The sequence below is a fragment of the Seriola aureovittata genome, chromosome 5, assembly GCF_021018895.1.
Source record: "Seriola aureovittata isolate HTS-2021-v1 ecotype China chromosome 5, ASM2101889v1, whole genome shotgun sequence".
In the NCBI taxonomy this organism is placed as follows: domain Eukaryota; kingdom Metazoa; phylum Chordata; class Actinopteri; order Carangiformes; family Carangidae; genus Seriola; species Seriola aureovittata.
In genome coordinates, this window is record NC_079368.1 from 630939 (window position 1) to 647500 (window position 16562).

The 16562-nt window shown below is 40.1% G+C and overlaps 1 protein-coding gene across 1 annotated transcript in view; it reads left to right on the forward strand.

Annotated features, from left to right (window-relative positions):
* Positions 1-354: 354 nt before the first annotated feature.
* LOC130169780 (steroidogenic factor 1-like) overlaps positions 355-16562 on the forward strand; it is a 19636-nt gene continuing 3428 nt past the window's right edge. The window contains exons 1-6 of the mRNA XM_056376746.1: positions 355-567; positions 2849-2967; positions 3340-3481; positions 4122-4777; positions 15452-15571; positions 16179-16326. Coding sequence (XP_056232721.1) covers positions 546-567; positions 2849-2967; positions 3340-3481; positions 4122-4777; positions 15452-15571; positions 16179-16326 — 1207 coding nt within the window. The 5' untranslated portion in view covers positions 355-545. The remainder of the gene's footprint in view (positions 568-2848; positions 2968-3339; positions 3482-4121; positions 4778-15451; positions 15572-16178; positions 16327-16562) is intronic.

Here is a 16562-nt window from a genome sequence, read left to right on the forward strand (position 1 = left end):
ATATAATAATGATGTTGTGTATGAGCAGCTCCGTCTCTCAATCTCGAGGATTAGATTTATATCATCTGTTATTCTGAGTTGGGCTCCAAATAGACTTTAACAAATTTTCTTCTTTCTGCCGCTTCGTGTGTGTGTGTGTGTGTGAGAGAGAGAGAGAGAGAGAGAGAGAGAGAGAGAGAGAAAGAGAGATCACCTCCTCTGTCCAGGCATTCTCACCGAGGAGGCAGCGTGCGTCCGTCACATGACCCGCCCTCCACCAATAGCGTTGGAGGAGCCTAACTTTTGTGATAGGGGAAGCTCAGTAAAGCGGGAGCTGGACTGAAGGAGTTTCACTCAGAGCTCCTGATGGTCACCATCAAACCCCCGGGTCTGGTCTGAATTGTCGTGAAACCAGAGTCAGTGTAGACACCGTCCGTCCGGATCTGTGCTCTTTTTTTTTTATTGTGTCCTGCTGTGCAGCCCACGCGAGGCTGCAGCTACATCTGCACCAGGTTTGAATCCTCAGACACTCATCAGTGACTGACCCGCGGCTGTCTGCTGTTCAGATGTTGGGAGACAAGGCTCACGGTAAGTCTGGGCTCTTCTTCCCGGTCTGTGTGTTCTTCAGGTGAACGAACTGCACACAGTAAATCCACTGATCAATCACCTGCTGTTTCATTAGGATCAATCATTTCCTGATCAGTTGTCTGATCAGGAGGTGACAGTAATTTATATTTAACAAAAACAGTTTTTTTCTCCTTTTTGTCAGCAGCTCCATTTAAAAACTTAAATAAAATAAATGAAAATAAATAAAATATTAAATAAATAAAATGAAAGACAAACAGAAACAGTCAAAGCAATTCACAGAAATATCGAAATATTATAGAAAAAATTTCAAGAGGCGTATAGGTGGGCTATCACTATTAGTGGCTTGATTCAGTTTAAAACTTCATGATATATTATAATCATTTCCTGAGTATAACAACAAAAATAAATTCATCATTTAATTTAATGTAACAGAACGCGAATAATAATAATAATAATAATAATAATGATAATGATAATAATAATAATAATGATAATAATAATAATAATAATAATAATAATAGTGTTTTAATTCAACTGTTTCTTTTTTTTTTAAATAATACATTCCGTTGTCGTCAGCAGAGGCACATAACTCCTCACTCGCCGGCCGCGTGCAGCTGAGCGCGGCTGCTGTTTCACCGCTGTGTCCGCGCGGGACATCGACGTGAGCTGCAGGATTCGCTGATGTGATATTAATCAAACACACTGAAGTGTAGAGATAAATCATCTTCATCCTCTTCACGCTGACTGATGAAGGTTTCACCTTCAGGCCTCGCGCTGCCGCCGCTGGAAGAATAAACGTGTTTGATGACGGTAAAACCACAATTCACCTCAGTCATGATTCCCTGTGAAGAGCAACCTACTGTCATAAATACACAGTGTAACGTTAATGTGAGCGGGCTGAAGCTGATCTGCCTGTGATAATAATAATAATAATAATAATAATAATAATAATAATAATAATAATAATAATAATAATAATAATAATAATAATAATAATAATAATAATAGTAAAGTGTAATAATCATAATCATAAAAAAAATGTTCTTATGAGTCCGAGTGGAGACCGCAGCTTCTTTATTATGTTTTATATCAGGCCGCGAGGACGTTTTAATACATCAACTGAATGTTTTATTAACAGGTGATCTGTATTTACATTGAAATAAAACTCAGTAGCACAGAAACACATCAAAGATTAAAAGAACGTCAACTTTATGAAATTACTTCTTTTAATAGAAAAGAGAAAACATATAAGTTTTCTGCGTTTTTTCCTCAACATGTTTATATTAGTCTCATATAGTTTCTTCTTGATGCATCAGTATTAAAATCTGATAATAAAAGGCTGGTGACGAATCACTGTTCTGCTGGTTAGTTAGTTTACTAGTTAGTTAGTTTACTGGCTGGTTAGTTTACTGGTTAGTTGGTTTACTGGCTGTTACTGACGCTGTGGTGAAAAGGCTCCTGGTCTCTCGGTCATCTCGGAGACGGAGTCTCTGGGAAGACACATCACTCCAAACTGTGAGTTCATTCAAACATTGTTGAGGACAGTTCTGTCCTCAACAATATTAGCAGGGACATGTCCCTCGCGTCCACATGCAGCCCCTTATCGATGACACATTTCTCTGTAGAAATAGGCAAGTATCAGATAGGCCTATTATGTGGGAAATAATTCCGACATTCATGATGTAAAACTAAAGATTCACCATTTTAATAAAGCGGCAGAAACATCCCACACAACACAGGTGATAATAACCTGTATTTTAATAACCTGTATATATATTGTGGGCTTTAATAAAACAGAAACCATCCCTTCATTACAGTACAATAGGCTAAATATTAGATAAATATTATTATAATTTCGATCAAATACATAAAAAATAAATTACCTCTATTGGACATTTTAAAATAAATGTTAGTGGAAGTTTATTTACATAATTCTTGTTGCCTTTTTGTATTTTAATGTCAGATTACATTTTCAATTTATGCTTCTTTAGTTCAAAGTGATTAAACTGAGAAGTGTAAATATTATTTTTGCCCAATAGAAGACAATTAGAATTAATATTAAAATATGAAATCCTGTTCTAACTCACATTTTCATCTTATTTCATTTTTGGATTTTTCTTTATAAATAATTTGTTTACATTACACACTCAGTTTGCCGCGTTGTCCTTGGTGTGTGTGTGTGTGTGTGTGTGTGTGTTTCATGGCAGAAGTGTAGATGTTTTCATCCAAGCATTAGAAATATTGTGCAGAATGTGCGTAATAATATGCAAATATTGTGCAGGTGTGACTCTGAAGGTTATGGAATACACATATGATGATGACCTGGAAGAGCTGTGTCCTGTGTGCGGAGACAAAGTGTCCGGGTATCACTACGGTCTGCTCACCTGCGAGAGCTGCAAGGTACAAAAGGCCACATCCAATCAGCTTCCTCCTGTAATCCTGCTGTAACACAGTCCGCTGATTAATCAGTCATTTTGACCGATATGATCGATAACCTCTAATAAATGTATTAAAATATTGTGTCATTTAAAGAGAATTCTTGGCGGGCTGTCTTTAATCATTTTTGTCTGTTTAAGTAAAATATAAAAATGCAACATGATCTGTAAACATTTGATTTTAGCCGCAGTGCATGTCGGGTCCTGTTCAGTGTATTTAGGTTACGCGCTCATTCAGCAGCCGTGTTATTTCGACCTCAAGAGTTTACATGTTAAAAAGTGAAACATTTTCAGCCCCACGTGTTTTTCATGCTTGTCACGCACCCCCGTGTTTCAGGGCTTCTTCAAGAGGACGGTGCAGAACAACAAGAGGTACACGTGCGCGGAAAACCAGGAGTGTAAAATAGACAAGACCCAAAGGAAGAGATGTCCCTTCTGTCGCTTCCAGAAATGTCTTAACGTCGGGATGAGGCTAGAAGGTGAACTTCACTTTAAATCACACGTGCTCCTGCCGCCATTTCATTATCACTTTATTAGTTTACTCTTCTTTTTTTTCTGGGAGGGAGAAAATGTCTGTTTTCGACACTTGGCTGCATATTTGATCATCCTGTAATGTTAATAATAATAATGTAGCTGCACTTAATGTGTGTGTGTGTGTGTGTGTGTGTGTGTGTGTGTGTGTATGTATATATACATACATATATACGTACATATATATATGCATATATATATATATATATACACATATATCAATGATAAATTGACAATTTTATCACAGAGAAAAAAACCCTGATTTGTGGGCCAGTGGTTCTCATGTTGTTTCATACACACACATTAATTCCCAGACAGCAATGCAGGAAAGCACCTGCTTCCGTAGCAGAAAAGGACACATTCTTGACTTACTGATAAAACCCGGAGCCTCCCCTGTTTTAAATCAAACGCTCTATTTAGGCTGGAAGGAGGAGTGAAGCAGCACAGACTCTGGGGAATCTCTCAGGCCTAAAAAGGGAAGCAACATGTCAGTTATTCTCTCAGTGAAGAGTCTAGATTCTTCTGATTTTACTCTCACACTGTTTCATGTGTGAATCTGTGTTTCGCCTCTCGTCTCTTGTGTGACAGCTGTGCGTGCAGACCGCATGCGTGGGGGGAGAAATAAATTCGGGCCCATGTACAAGAGAGACAGGGCCTTGAAGCAGCAAAAGAAGGCTTTGATTCGATCCAACGGGTTCAAGCTGGAGAGCGCCGCTCCTCCGCCGGCCTCGCCGCTGCAGACCGACTACGGCTTCACTGGCACCCTGCACACCCTGCCCACCATCTCCAAAAGCCTGCTTCCCTCCACCCCCAGCTCCATCACCCCCACAGACTACGAGGCCAACCTCTATGGACCCCCGTCCCTGGGCATGGCCATGCAGTCCCATGTGCCCCTCACCTCCCAGTACCAGTACACAGCCTTCCCCGGCAGGGTAATCAAAGCCGAGTGTCCCGACTACACCAGCTCCCCCGAGTCTCTGACAGGATACCCCTACCCTGACATGTACCCCTCGGCCTCGCCGCAGCCCCCCAGCCTGCCACCGCTGGTTCTGGAGCTGCTGCGCTGCGACCCAGACGAACTGGTGGTGCAGAATAAGATCGTTGCTCACCTGCAGCAGGAACAGGGGGGGCGGGGCCGGCTGGACAAACCCAGCACCTTCAGCCTCATGTGTCGCATGGCGGACCAGACTCTCTTCTCCATAGTGGAGTGGGCTCGGAGCTGCATCTTCTTCAAGGAGCTTAGGGTGAGTACCAAGCCCTTTATGTACGAATATGAATATGAATATGAATATGAATATGAATATGTATGAATGAAGTGAGGGCGACAGCGACCCTGCAGGGAAACACTCCTTTGTCTGTCTTTTCTTTCATCCCATCAATGCTCCTGATTTCAGTCAAAAAATCACTTGTTTCAACAAATGAACTGGTTGAGGAATATAGAATGAGAATCTGTTCCTCTCCACAGTTTCTCAACATGTTAATAGCACTAAACATAACAGGAACAAGGTTACATCACATCTGCTTTGGAACAGGAGAAGAAAGCCTGTTTTTCAGACCGGGGAGCTTGTTTTAAGTCTGTTCACAGAGTTCACGCCTCATATTCCTCTGCAGCATTAAAAAACATGCATTCACACTGATCAAGTTGACTCATACACCCACAATGCACTCACAGTTCACTGGCCGTACGTGCAGAACACACCCGCAGCCACTTTAGGCAACAATGCATTTTTGTATGTGGTGAAATTCAGCTGACAGAGAGAAAGTTAAATGTTAAATTAAATGTTGGCAGTGATGGATTCACTGGATCAAGCACCATGAGACTGAGAGGGAAAACACCAGCTGCTACATCAACACATAGATGATTAGACGCACTTACAGGAGCACAGACCCACCCACCTTCACACCTCCATGTTGATCTCAGCTGCTCACCTGTATAGTGTCATGAGTGTGTCTTGCGGTCGATGTCATCACGGTGCTGCAGTAGCTGTTGGAGCTGTATTTAGAAAAATCTGTAGATGCAGAATTTTGACTGATTTTGAAATATAAAGTTTAACTTATGAAATACTCATATTAGTTTGAGTAAAGTGGCCATAAAGACGCAGAAGCAGAATATGGATGATGTGATTACCTGATACTCACCTGTGCAGGTGCTGGTTACCTGACATGGTCCTGCTGTGTCTCTTCTTCTGCAGCCTGTCAGGAGCTTTTTGGAGTTGTTAGCATTCAGGTTAGAGAACGGAGACCGACAGTTTTCATGTTTAGTCACATTAAAATCCTGTTTTGATTATTATTTTCTTTTGGAAGTATATTATTTAATAAAATCCAGTTTCAGATATTGAACATATTTTACATCCGGCTGCTTTCTAAGTATGTGTGTCGTTACTCCACCTGACCTCCGCTGGTTAAAGATCATGCTAATGGATTAGCCACTACAGTAGGAGACACACACACACACACACACACACCACACACACACACACACACACACACACACACAGACTGTTAAAATATGGTGCTTGACAATAAGACTGTATGAGTGAACATGATTTGCAGTAAAATATCCACAAGCTTGAGGCAGATAGAGATGAGTCCATAACTACAACAGATACGCAAAGCTTTTTATGAAATGACTGTATCACATATTGATTCATTAAATTATGGTGCATCATTAACATTTTACATTTTATCTGCTTGATGGATCCGGTTTTCCGTCTCTGGTGTTGCACGTCACACACCATGATGTCTAATAGACATGTTCAAAAAGAGATTATTTCCATTCATGACAGCTGTATTTTAATGAACCATGACACCATTATGTTTAATGTGATGATGTCGCAGCTCAGACAATGTAAAGTTACTATAGAGCTGTTCTATTTTATTTGGCCAATCAAAGCTCTTTACATCACAAACCACATTCATGTGGCTCAAGGACACTTCAACATCTGGGAATCAAACTGTCGATCCTCCCACTCTATCCCCTGAGATACAGCAGTGTCTCCTTGGTGCGCGCGCGCGCACACACACACACACACACACCACACACACACACACACACACACACCTCTCTGAAGGGGAATGATTGGACATCCATCTGTGTCTCAGGCTGTGTCTTTGTGAGTGTGTTGGAAAGCTGATTCAATGTCTCGTGCTGCACAGATCAATACTGTCACTGTTCTGCTGCTGCTGACAACATGGCTGAACACACCTGCTGCTCCAAGTGAAAATGGAGGATGATAATTCTTTTGCAACGAATCAGACTTGTTACACAACAATGACGAGCCACGGTCAAAGTGAGTGTGACCAACCAGTTAAACAGTTTAACTGAAGATTTGATTCTGGCTTTGGTGACAAATACAGTTGATTTATTCAGGTACAGTTACAGTCCTGCGCTGTTAAATGTTTTTCTGTTAAAAAACAGTAAACAACAGGAAGCAGGGTTGCCCTTATTTTACTGTAAAATTATCGGTACCATGCTGTTGCTGATATTTAGTTTGCTACTGTTTTTGTAAATACAGCAAAAAGCTGTTATTTCCTACTATTTCAGTAAAATACTGATGGAGGATTAGCAGTTTATTACTGTTTATTTACACTTTTTTCACAGGAACTATATTTGCAGATTTTTACTGTAAACTGTAGTGCATATATAAAACATGCTGCAGTATACACTATTGATAAATTAACTGCTAACAAAAAGAACTACATTGATTTATTTTTTCCCTGAACTTTATGAGTTGATAAATTATTCCTTGGTAGTCTTGCTATAAAATTCTATGTTTTAATATATTGAATAAACGTGATCTTGCAATTGCAACTTAAAATTTGAAGAGAAATAATACTGCTTCAAAGTCTTTTAAAAAACCACGTCCCTCTTTATTACGCTTGTGAAAACACAACACGCAAATAAACCAAAATTTCAGTCATTTAAAAAAGATCTCTAACAAGTGTTGTATTCTGCATGAACATTTAACACTGAACGCAAATAAACACAAGAAATATTATCAAAAATAATCAAGTGGTTGTCTAACATAAGCTGTCGTACTGTATGTGTGTATTTATAAGGATTGTATGAGGGAACAGCTAAAGGAGTGAATGAGTGGCCAAGTGAACTGAAAAAAGAGTATGGCTAAGACATTAGCAGTGTGTGAGTGAGTGTGTGAACTGACTTATGTAGAGTCTCACTCAAAGTCCTTCATTTCTTTAGTAGACTGGAGACACAAGGCTTGACTGATGCCATCTTTTTCTGGGTGACCTTACCCATTTTCCAAGACTTTGACCCACCCAGCCTTGGTGCCTCTGTCAGGATTTACCCCCATGAATGTCCTGAAAAACAAGAGTGTGTATTCATGGTTGGTGGGGAAATAGGACAGTGTACTTTCATGGTGCAGATTAAGTAATAGTTGTTTCGCCTTGAGTGTCAGAAAAGATTACTTCACATGCTCCAGTATCAGATGTTTTAGGCAGCTTGTATGTAACCTGTGAGACGAAACTCAACAAACATGATCACAGCTGCTGTGAACACACAGTACCAGCTGAAGGATGTAAGTATCTAACCTTTGAATTAATTCCAGTGTGCATGCAGCATCATCTTGGGACTGGAGATTGAAGATGTAGTGAGTAGAAAAGACTGAAGCCAGCGTGGTCAGCTGGCTGTGTGACCTCATAAATGACGTGCCCCTCAATGCTGATCATGAAGTGGTGAATACAGCTTCCTGAGAAAACAGCACTGACATGTCACACTGCAAATGACACGTGCCAGGGAAACTGAAATCCTTCTACCCATTCACAGATGAGTTCTGTTTTTTTTGCTATAAACATTATAAGGTGTTGGGATATAGAGCTGAACCATGTGGAACAGCCACATTATGTCTGTTCATTGTAATAATAGTGGAAATAACATATGATGACAGTTTAGCTAGCTGGCTAACATTAGCCAGCTAGCTCCCGGTCAATTCAGTCGAGACGGTAAGGTAACGTTATCTAAATAAAATCAGCAGCGTCCTTTGGAGACGTGCACTTAGCAGATGCTAAGTTAAGATGAAACTCACCTTGTAGTTTGGAGGATCAGGATCAGAGTCCAGCTCCTCTCTCTGCCACACGGTGAAATGGTGATAGAAAGTAACCATTCCAGTTTTACCGATGTTTTCAGATCACAACAGAAGCTTTTTTCCCGCTTAGCAACTGCACAGCTATACCTCGAAGTAGCTAACGTTAGCTGACAAAGTACACACTGTTTGCTTGTGTGTGTGTGTGTGTGTGTGTGTGTGTGTCAGCTCAGACTCTGACCTCAAATGACTTTAAACTTAATTCAAGTCCAATGCTTTTTACATTCACTCTGAATACAGTTCATTTTAGCGAAATAACGCTAATGCATTGCAAAAAATACTTTAAATTACTGTTTTCTTTCCTCCAAGCAAACTCGTTCCCTCCTCCATCTACACCACGCCAGAGTTCTCAGTCTGTAAAACAGAGACTTTCAGTGGTGTTTTAGTCCTGACAGGCAGAAACTCAGACTTTTGGAAACAATGACGTAGACACCACCTCGCCTCCTGATTGGCTCTCAACATGATAATGAATTACAGTGTTACCGACCTTGTTGTCTTTGCTAGCAGCTGTTGTTGAGTTGAATTATGCGTTTTACTGCTACAACTCTTTGCTATTCCTCGTTTTTGCAGAGTAGACAATCTGCCTCCTGCTTACACCAGCACACGCCCAGTGTTTGGGATTGGTCATGTGACATGTGTTTTCAGGTGTGTTAGTGTGGAGGGAGATTATTTCTAATATGGAGCTAAAACACTCGTCTGGACCCGTCAGTCCTCTGCTGGTGGTCACGAAGTGAACAATTCACATTAAAATGAAATGCTGGTATTTTGGCAGGACACATGTTATTTATGTTTATCTGGAAATGACCCAGCTAAATGAAGCAGAAGCGGAACGTGATGAACAGATCCCTGCAGTGTGTAAAGCTTTGTCTAGTTTCTGTCCGTCTGAGCAGCACAACATCTTCAATCTGCCTCATGTTGACCTGTGTCTTACTATTATCACTTAAAGCTCCATCCAGTCTAAAGGTCAATGTCCATGTGTAGTTTAATTATAAATCAGGTCTAGGTTCTATATTAATACTGTGAAAAGTGCTCAGTCCACAGCCTGTATTCAGAAACTGAGCCTTAAAAGCAGCCGTCAGGACCTCTGGAACTTTGTGATGTCACAACGAATCAGTCACCAAGCCCCGCCCACCTGGACCCACCATCCACACCTTTTTTTTTTGTTGTTTTAATTGTTTTGTTGTTGTCTTTCTGTCAGAGACTTTTTGAACTTATTGTTTCCAGTTTTTTAATTTATTTATATATATATATATATATATATATATTTTCAGTTTTCAGTTGCTGTTTGATTTGGTTTAGGTGCCACAACAAACAAACTTCTCTGATGTCATAATGACGTTCAGAAGTCAAAGCATCACTGCGCAGCCTTCCCAAAGATAGAAATATGAGAGTTTGTTTTTTTATATATTTGTTTTTATTTTAGTCCAGATTTGACCATCTATTCAGCTCATTTCAGCTCTGACTGACCATCACAATTTGAGTTTTATCAAATTACAGTCGCAGGCTACAGTCCGTTGCCTGTGGTTGGCCTGTCAGCCAATCAGAAGAGAGCCTCAGAGAAGCCTGAGAGAGGAGATGTAAAACTACATTGAGATGGTTTTTGGTTCTTAAAACCACAAATATATCTTTTTATGGATCAACACTTCAAATAAACAAAATGTAAACTCTGCTTAAAAAATGACAACATCATAATAATGTTAACACAGATGCTACAGATATACAACAGTACATAGACACTGTGTTAGCAGGACTGTCCGAAGTACAAATTACAAATATGACAAATCTGAGAGATGGATATCTCAGATTTTCTTGTTTTGTCATTCAGCTGCAGCAGCATCCATTTAGTTGGATAATCTTTTATTAAGTCATTTAATTTAAAATGATGTGCTCATTTATAACACCACAGCAAAATGTGATCAGTTCAACATCAGAGCACCATGTAATGATCTTGACAGTAAATATAACCTGCTTTCTGAATCCAAAAACCAAAGCCAGGGTCTGAAAATGACTAAACATGATGACTGAATTCTCAGCTTGTGAGAACATCAGGAGGATCCGTCTTTTTGTTGTTTCTTTCACAGCATCCTTGTCTCAGAGACAAAGACCACATTGTGGTGATGATGTGATTTGTTGCATCTTCTCAGACTGACAACAAGGTATCTCTATGCTGCAGCTTGTGTTAGAGGAAGACTGGGCCGAGCTGCTGAGAGAGGAGAGAAGCTCAGAGGAGTCGATACATTACGACTGATCACATTCTTTATGTGTGTTAAAGTCCAATGATCCATAGCGGTGTGTGATGTGTGATGAAATCCTCGAGGGCACAGGAAACAAGAGCTGTAAAATTGTTGAACTCATTTGTATTTTAGCATTGTTTGATTTAGTCTCACTCTGTAGCTGCAGCATTAAACTGGTCTGAGCCCCGTTCATGTGCAGCCTTTAAAACATGCGATTGTGGTGCTCGTGAGGATCATCAGGGATGGTCTCAAACCCCTGTAAAATGAATGTGTGAGAGTTTTACTATCACATTAGAAAATAATATAGCCTTCATGGTCTCAGTTCTTTTCTGGTCGTTGCACTGACAAGAAGATTTCAACAGACATTTTTCTATATTAAACCAAAACGACAATCCTTCCCCAACGCTGCGAGTGCCAAAATGAAACCACCAAAAAAAAAGAAAGAAAAATGAGTCATGCTCTAGTTGCTGTGAGCAGACATTCTTCCACAGCCTGTCGCTCTGTGTTCACAGAGATATAAAACGTTTCCTCATTGTGCTGTTTCACATTAATAAAGATAAATATAGTTGTTATCATTATAAATGTGGACATTTAAATTGCTGTTTTGGTTCGGATAGACCTGACAACGAATAGGTGACAGTGTGTGAGTGTAATGAATGTAAATTAATTTTCAGGTGTCAGAAAATATCAATCTAAAATGAAAATGTAGGTTTTCTGCTTCAGGCAGTATTTGCCTTTGCCAAAATGAAGTGATCATTTTCATTTGCGTATCATCAATAAACCCCCTCATAGGAAAATGTGAGTTTTCCTGTTTTATGTTTCTTTTCAGTAAACAACAGAGAACTTTGTGTTTTACACATCTGATGTGTCTGTGTTGACAGTTAGAGCATTTTTATGTTCCGTGGACGGAGGACATGGACAGTGAGAACAAAGCTGTGCATGTTTTTGCCAAGAAAGCCTCCCGCAAAAAAGAGCCGTCCCCCCGGCTGGATTATTACATTCCACGCAGACGATAACGGGGGAATGTCAGTCCTCCGCCACAACTCTGTGCCCCACTCGTCTACATTGTTATTAAATTGTGAGCAGAATGGCAGCTATTGATTGCTGCGGCTCCCCAGCGGTGGCCTTTGTCATGTCTTGTGTTTGACCCTCCATTCACCTGTTGAACATGGGAGATGTTGCTGAGGGAGAGCACACAATGAACATGGTAAATGTGCTGCTACTACAGGCAGTGTGCCAGAGACAGTCAATTTAAAAGTAACATGGCCAAAAAAGATTTTGAAGAGTTTTGTTCAAAAATGGCTGTAACAGATCTCCACTCTGAAGCACCCAATACAGAGACAGTCTCAGAAAGGCTGCACGCAAGGTAAAGCTTACTAAATATTCAGATTTGTCCTGTGTATCTGTGTAGCACTTTACGATTGTTTCCTGCAGTGTTGGATTTAATCTTGTATTTCAGCAGGTTTGCTGGTGAGGAGCAGCACAGGTTAAGTCTGGTTCCAGTCTGTCTGCAGCGAGTCCATAAGCTTCCACAGTATTACTGAATATTAAAGCAGTTGATTTTGGCCATGCTGCTCTGTGTCCTCTGCAGCTCACTCTACAAACTTCCTCTACGTGGTTTAAAAACTCTGTGCACATATTTAGTCTCTACTGATAATTCCTCAGAATATAAGGAATGGCAGCAGTGACAGTGTGAATAAAAATGTCTTGTCTGAATTTAAATGTTATAGCGTGGTTTTAAAGGGTGATACCAGTGTGATATATTTCTAGAATGCCAGTCACTGATATGAAATTAGTCTCTTCTGCTCATTTTATTATTTCAACTCCCAGTTTCATCCACCATCTGTGGAGGATCGTGGGTTGGACCTGGCAGTAAGTCTGCAGTCACTAACCTTTAAGCCTAAATAAGAATTGCTGAAAATATTTATTTGTCTTGAATTTCATACAAAAAACACAACAAAACAATCAAACTACAAATCAGTGTGTCTGACATGAAGTGAGTGAGAAATGGCAATAAAAAGATAAAACATGCAAATATAAACCACATGTTACAAATTGACTGATCAAACAATGTTATTGGGAATGATAAAATAATATAATAATTCAGAGTTTTACTGGTGTTAAAAGGTCAACAGTGGCCTGAACTCTAAACTGTGTTAATGTAACAAGAAGGTGGTGAAAAAAAAAATGTCTCTGCTCACCCCTGAACCAGGACTGTGCTGCACACTCTTTATTTCTTCATGGCGATGAGATGAAATGTCTGTAGAGCCGCTCTTGCCTGTTTTTTTTGGCTGCAGCTGAGAGTCCGACTCGTCCTGGAGAGGAAGCGCAGGAGGTCGCCGAGACCTCTTGCTTCCTTAACCCCTTTCTTTATCATTGTACACCCAGACCCCCCCCACCCCCACCCCCCATCCATCGCTGCACCAGTCCAGAAGAGTGTGGGGCCCCTCCCCTCTTCCACTGATATATCGTTTCATTCGGATAGACAGTAATTCTGTCAGCTCCGTGTCAGACCAATGTGTGTTTGGGCCTATTAGCAGCTGCGGCTACAAAATTACTGACTGTTGTGTCCTTCACTTTGGAGACAATATTGCACACCCATCCCCTACAGCCAGGGCAGATGAGGAGAGGGTGGGGCGGGGGTGGGGGTGGGGTGTAAGGGAGAGGTGAACAGGTTGAGGAGGTCTCAGACGATCATAAATACACAACGTGCAATAGCTCATACACTGAAGACATCAGCACACACTGACAAACACACCCACTGTCACACACACACACACACACGTTTTTTATAATATATAATTATCTAATAATCAGTGTTAATGATGAAGTGTTAAAGATATCACATATGGCAGGAAATATCATGACATAAGAGATTATCGTATGGTGATATTTTTATAATTAAATTATATTGTAGTTTTTATATTTATTTTTTTTTGTTTTATTTATACATAATTATCTAATATTATCAATATTAATATATTAGATATAATCAAATATCAGACTAAGCCTATAGATAGAAAAGACTATATATATATATACATATATATATATTATATGGTTCTATCTGCGTTCTGAGCAGTGTTGAGATATTGAACTTCAAAGTTGTTGTGTGTATTCTACACGTATAGTATAGTCTATTCTACACTATAAATATCAAAATCCTATTAAATTTGTAAATGGAGTTTTCTGGAACAGGTCAAATGCAGGTAGAACCTTGTAATCCTGAGAACTCGCTTTTGATTTTCTATTTTGCAAAACATGAAAAGAAGCAACAATTTTCAAACAGTTTACTCATCATTAGCTTTAAAACATGACATCAGTGTTGTAACAGAACTTCTACATGTAACAGAAAGTTAAACTGAATGTTTTTCATAATGATTCATTATTTTCTCATTCTAAGAAAGCATTGCAGGTTGTGTATAAAGGTCAGTGCTAAATATTTGTTCCAGTCAGAGGACAGTCAGATATAGGAAGCATTAGTTTAAGTTTCTTTTAGGTTGGATAGAAGTAAGTGCAGCAGGTCAGTGTAAAGGCAGGTTTAGATTTGTTTTATTTATTTATTTATTTATTTAATTTTTTTTTTTGGGGGGGGGGGTTGTGAATGAATGAATGAATGAAATTATTGTGACCCTATCAATTCAAATGTAGACTATTTAATTACATTTAAGGTGTTAGCTGGCTAGCATGCGAACAGTGAAAATACTGAACTTGCCTTGCATTTGTAACCTCACATCTCTTCCCCTTTTCCCGCCTTCACTGAACTGTGAGGTCACATGACAGAGAAGCAGAACGTGATTGGTTGTCTTGTATGCATTCAAGAGCTGATTGTCTCAGAAGTAGAACCATATAAAACCCAGTTGGAGTTGAACCTTTTGTTTTCTCTATAAGAAGTAAAAAAAAAAAACACACATCTCACCTGACGTTAATATTTCATCAGAATAGAAGAAGAATAAAAATATGTGAATAACTCAATGTCAGATAGAAGCTTATATTTCCACAGGGCTGGTGTAAATTCAGTAGTGAGCTTACACATAGAGACAGAGAGGGAAACATACTGTACATAACACAACAACACAGAGTGATAGAGAATACACCTGAGAAAGAAGGATATTGATTTCCTGTGTAGGACAAGACAAGTGTAGAGGAATAATCTATCTACACATCTGAAGGAATATCGATCAGGATTTTCAGGGTTTAATCAACAAAGCTACAACATGAACATGTGAGTGAAGCTTGGACTGTAGATCTGCCTTAAAGGGACAGTACAGGATAAGAGGCAGGGTTGTGTGAGGTTCTTATACGTAGTCAGTGTATTTCGTACCTGCAGTAGATTTGGTTTGGATCGCTCCCAGTCTGGTTCTGCTGTGGATGAGGACAGCAGCAAAAAAAGTCCCACAGAAAGAATCCAACCGGCTGATCTGCAGCGTAATACAGTGCACGTGGTGAGTGTAGGGATCAAACAAACTGACTGTGGATGAATACCTCATACAACCTCATCTTCACCTTCTCCCTGTCTGTCTCTCTGTCTGTCTGTATGTCTGTCTGTCTGTCTCTCTCTCTCTCCCTGTGTTTCCTGAAGGTGGGCGATCAAATGAAGCTGCTCCACAACTGCTGGTCTGAGCTCCTGGTCCTGGATCACATTTTCAGACAGGTGCAGCATGGGAAGGAAGACAGCGTCCTGCTGGTGACGGGCCAGGAGGTAGAGTCTCCGTCCAGCAACTTCCCATCATCAGCACAAATCCCAGTCTGATTCATTCACCCACCTCACTACATTCAATACGTCTTCTCCACACCTATGGGCTGTTTGTTAAAACTGTAGCAGCTTGACATTAACACTGATGTGTTTTTACATCTGGATATCATTAGAAACTAGCTGTTATCAGCTGAAACAGAGGAGAGGGAAACTGTTTTAGCGTTAGCAGCAACACGTAGAATAAAGATTAATATTAAGATTAATTTGCATTAATCAATCTCTGTTATATTCCAAGTCATTTACTTCATGATAAAACATCATGTCAGTGTATCATTCTCCCAAGGATGAGATACATTTATTTCTTCAATAATATAATGTAAATTTTGATTAGACTTAATCATCGGAAATATGAGCTCCAGGGGCCCATGAAGCTCCGGGGGTCCCCGAAGCTTCACTTAAGGTTGGAACAAAGGACCTAATGACATGATTAATCACATGACTCTGTACATCTATATAATTAACAGCAGAAGAAGATCACAGCAGTCTTCAGCTCTTCCAGATGGGCTTTGAATCTTAAAGTTTCACGTATATAACCAGCAGCCTGTGTTTGCAGGTGGAGCTGTCGTCCATCTTGTCCCAGGCTGAGGCCACGCTGTCAGGTCTGGTCCAGAGGGGTCAGGAGCTGGCGGCGAGGTTGCGGACGCTTCAGGTCGACCGCAGAGAGATCGCCTGTATGAAGTTCCTCCTCCTGTTCAACCCTAGTGAGTCAACTTCCTGTTTGTGTTTCACTTCTATCAAACTCTACCCTTGACTGACCCATTAAAAACAGAATGTGTGGTGAAAGGCCTGGGCTTGCACGTGCAGCCTGTGGATTGTGTTTTCTGAAGAATGGTGTGTTTTGAAACAAAAATCAATCAACTCTGTGCGGCTGCAGAGATAGTGAGGCCGTCTTTTGGCTGAATCTGAATAGCAACACTGATATTTTAATGAAAAAATG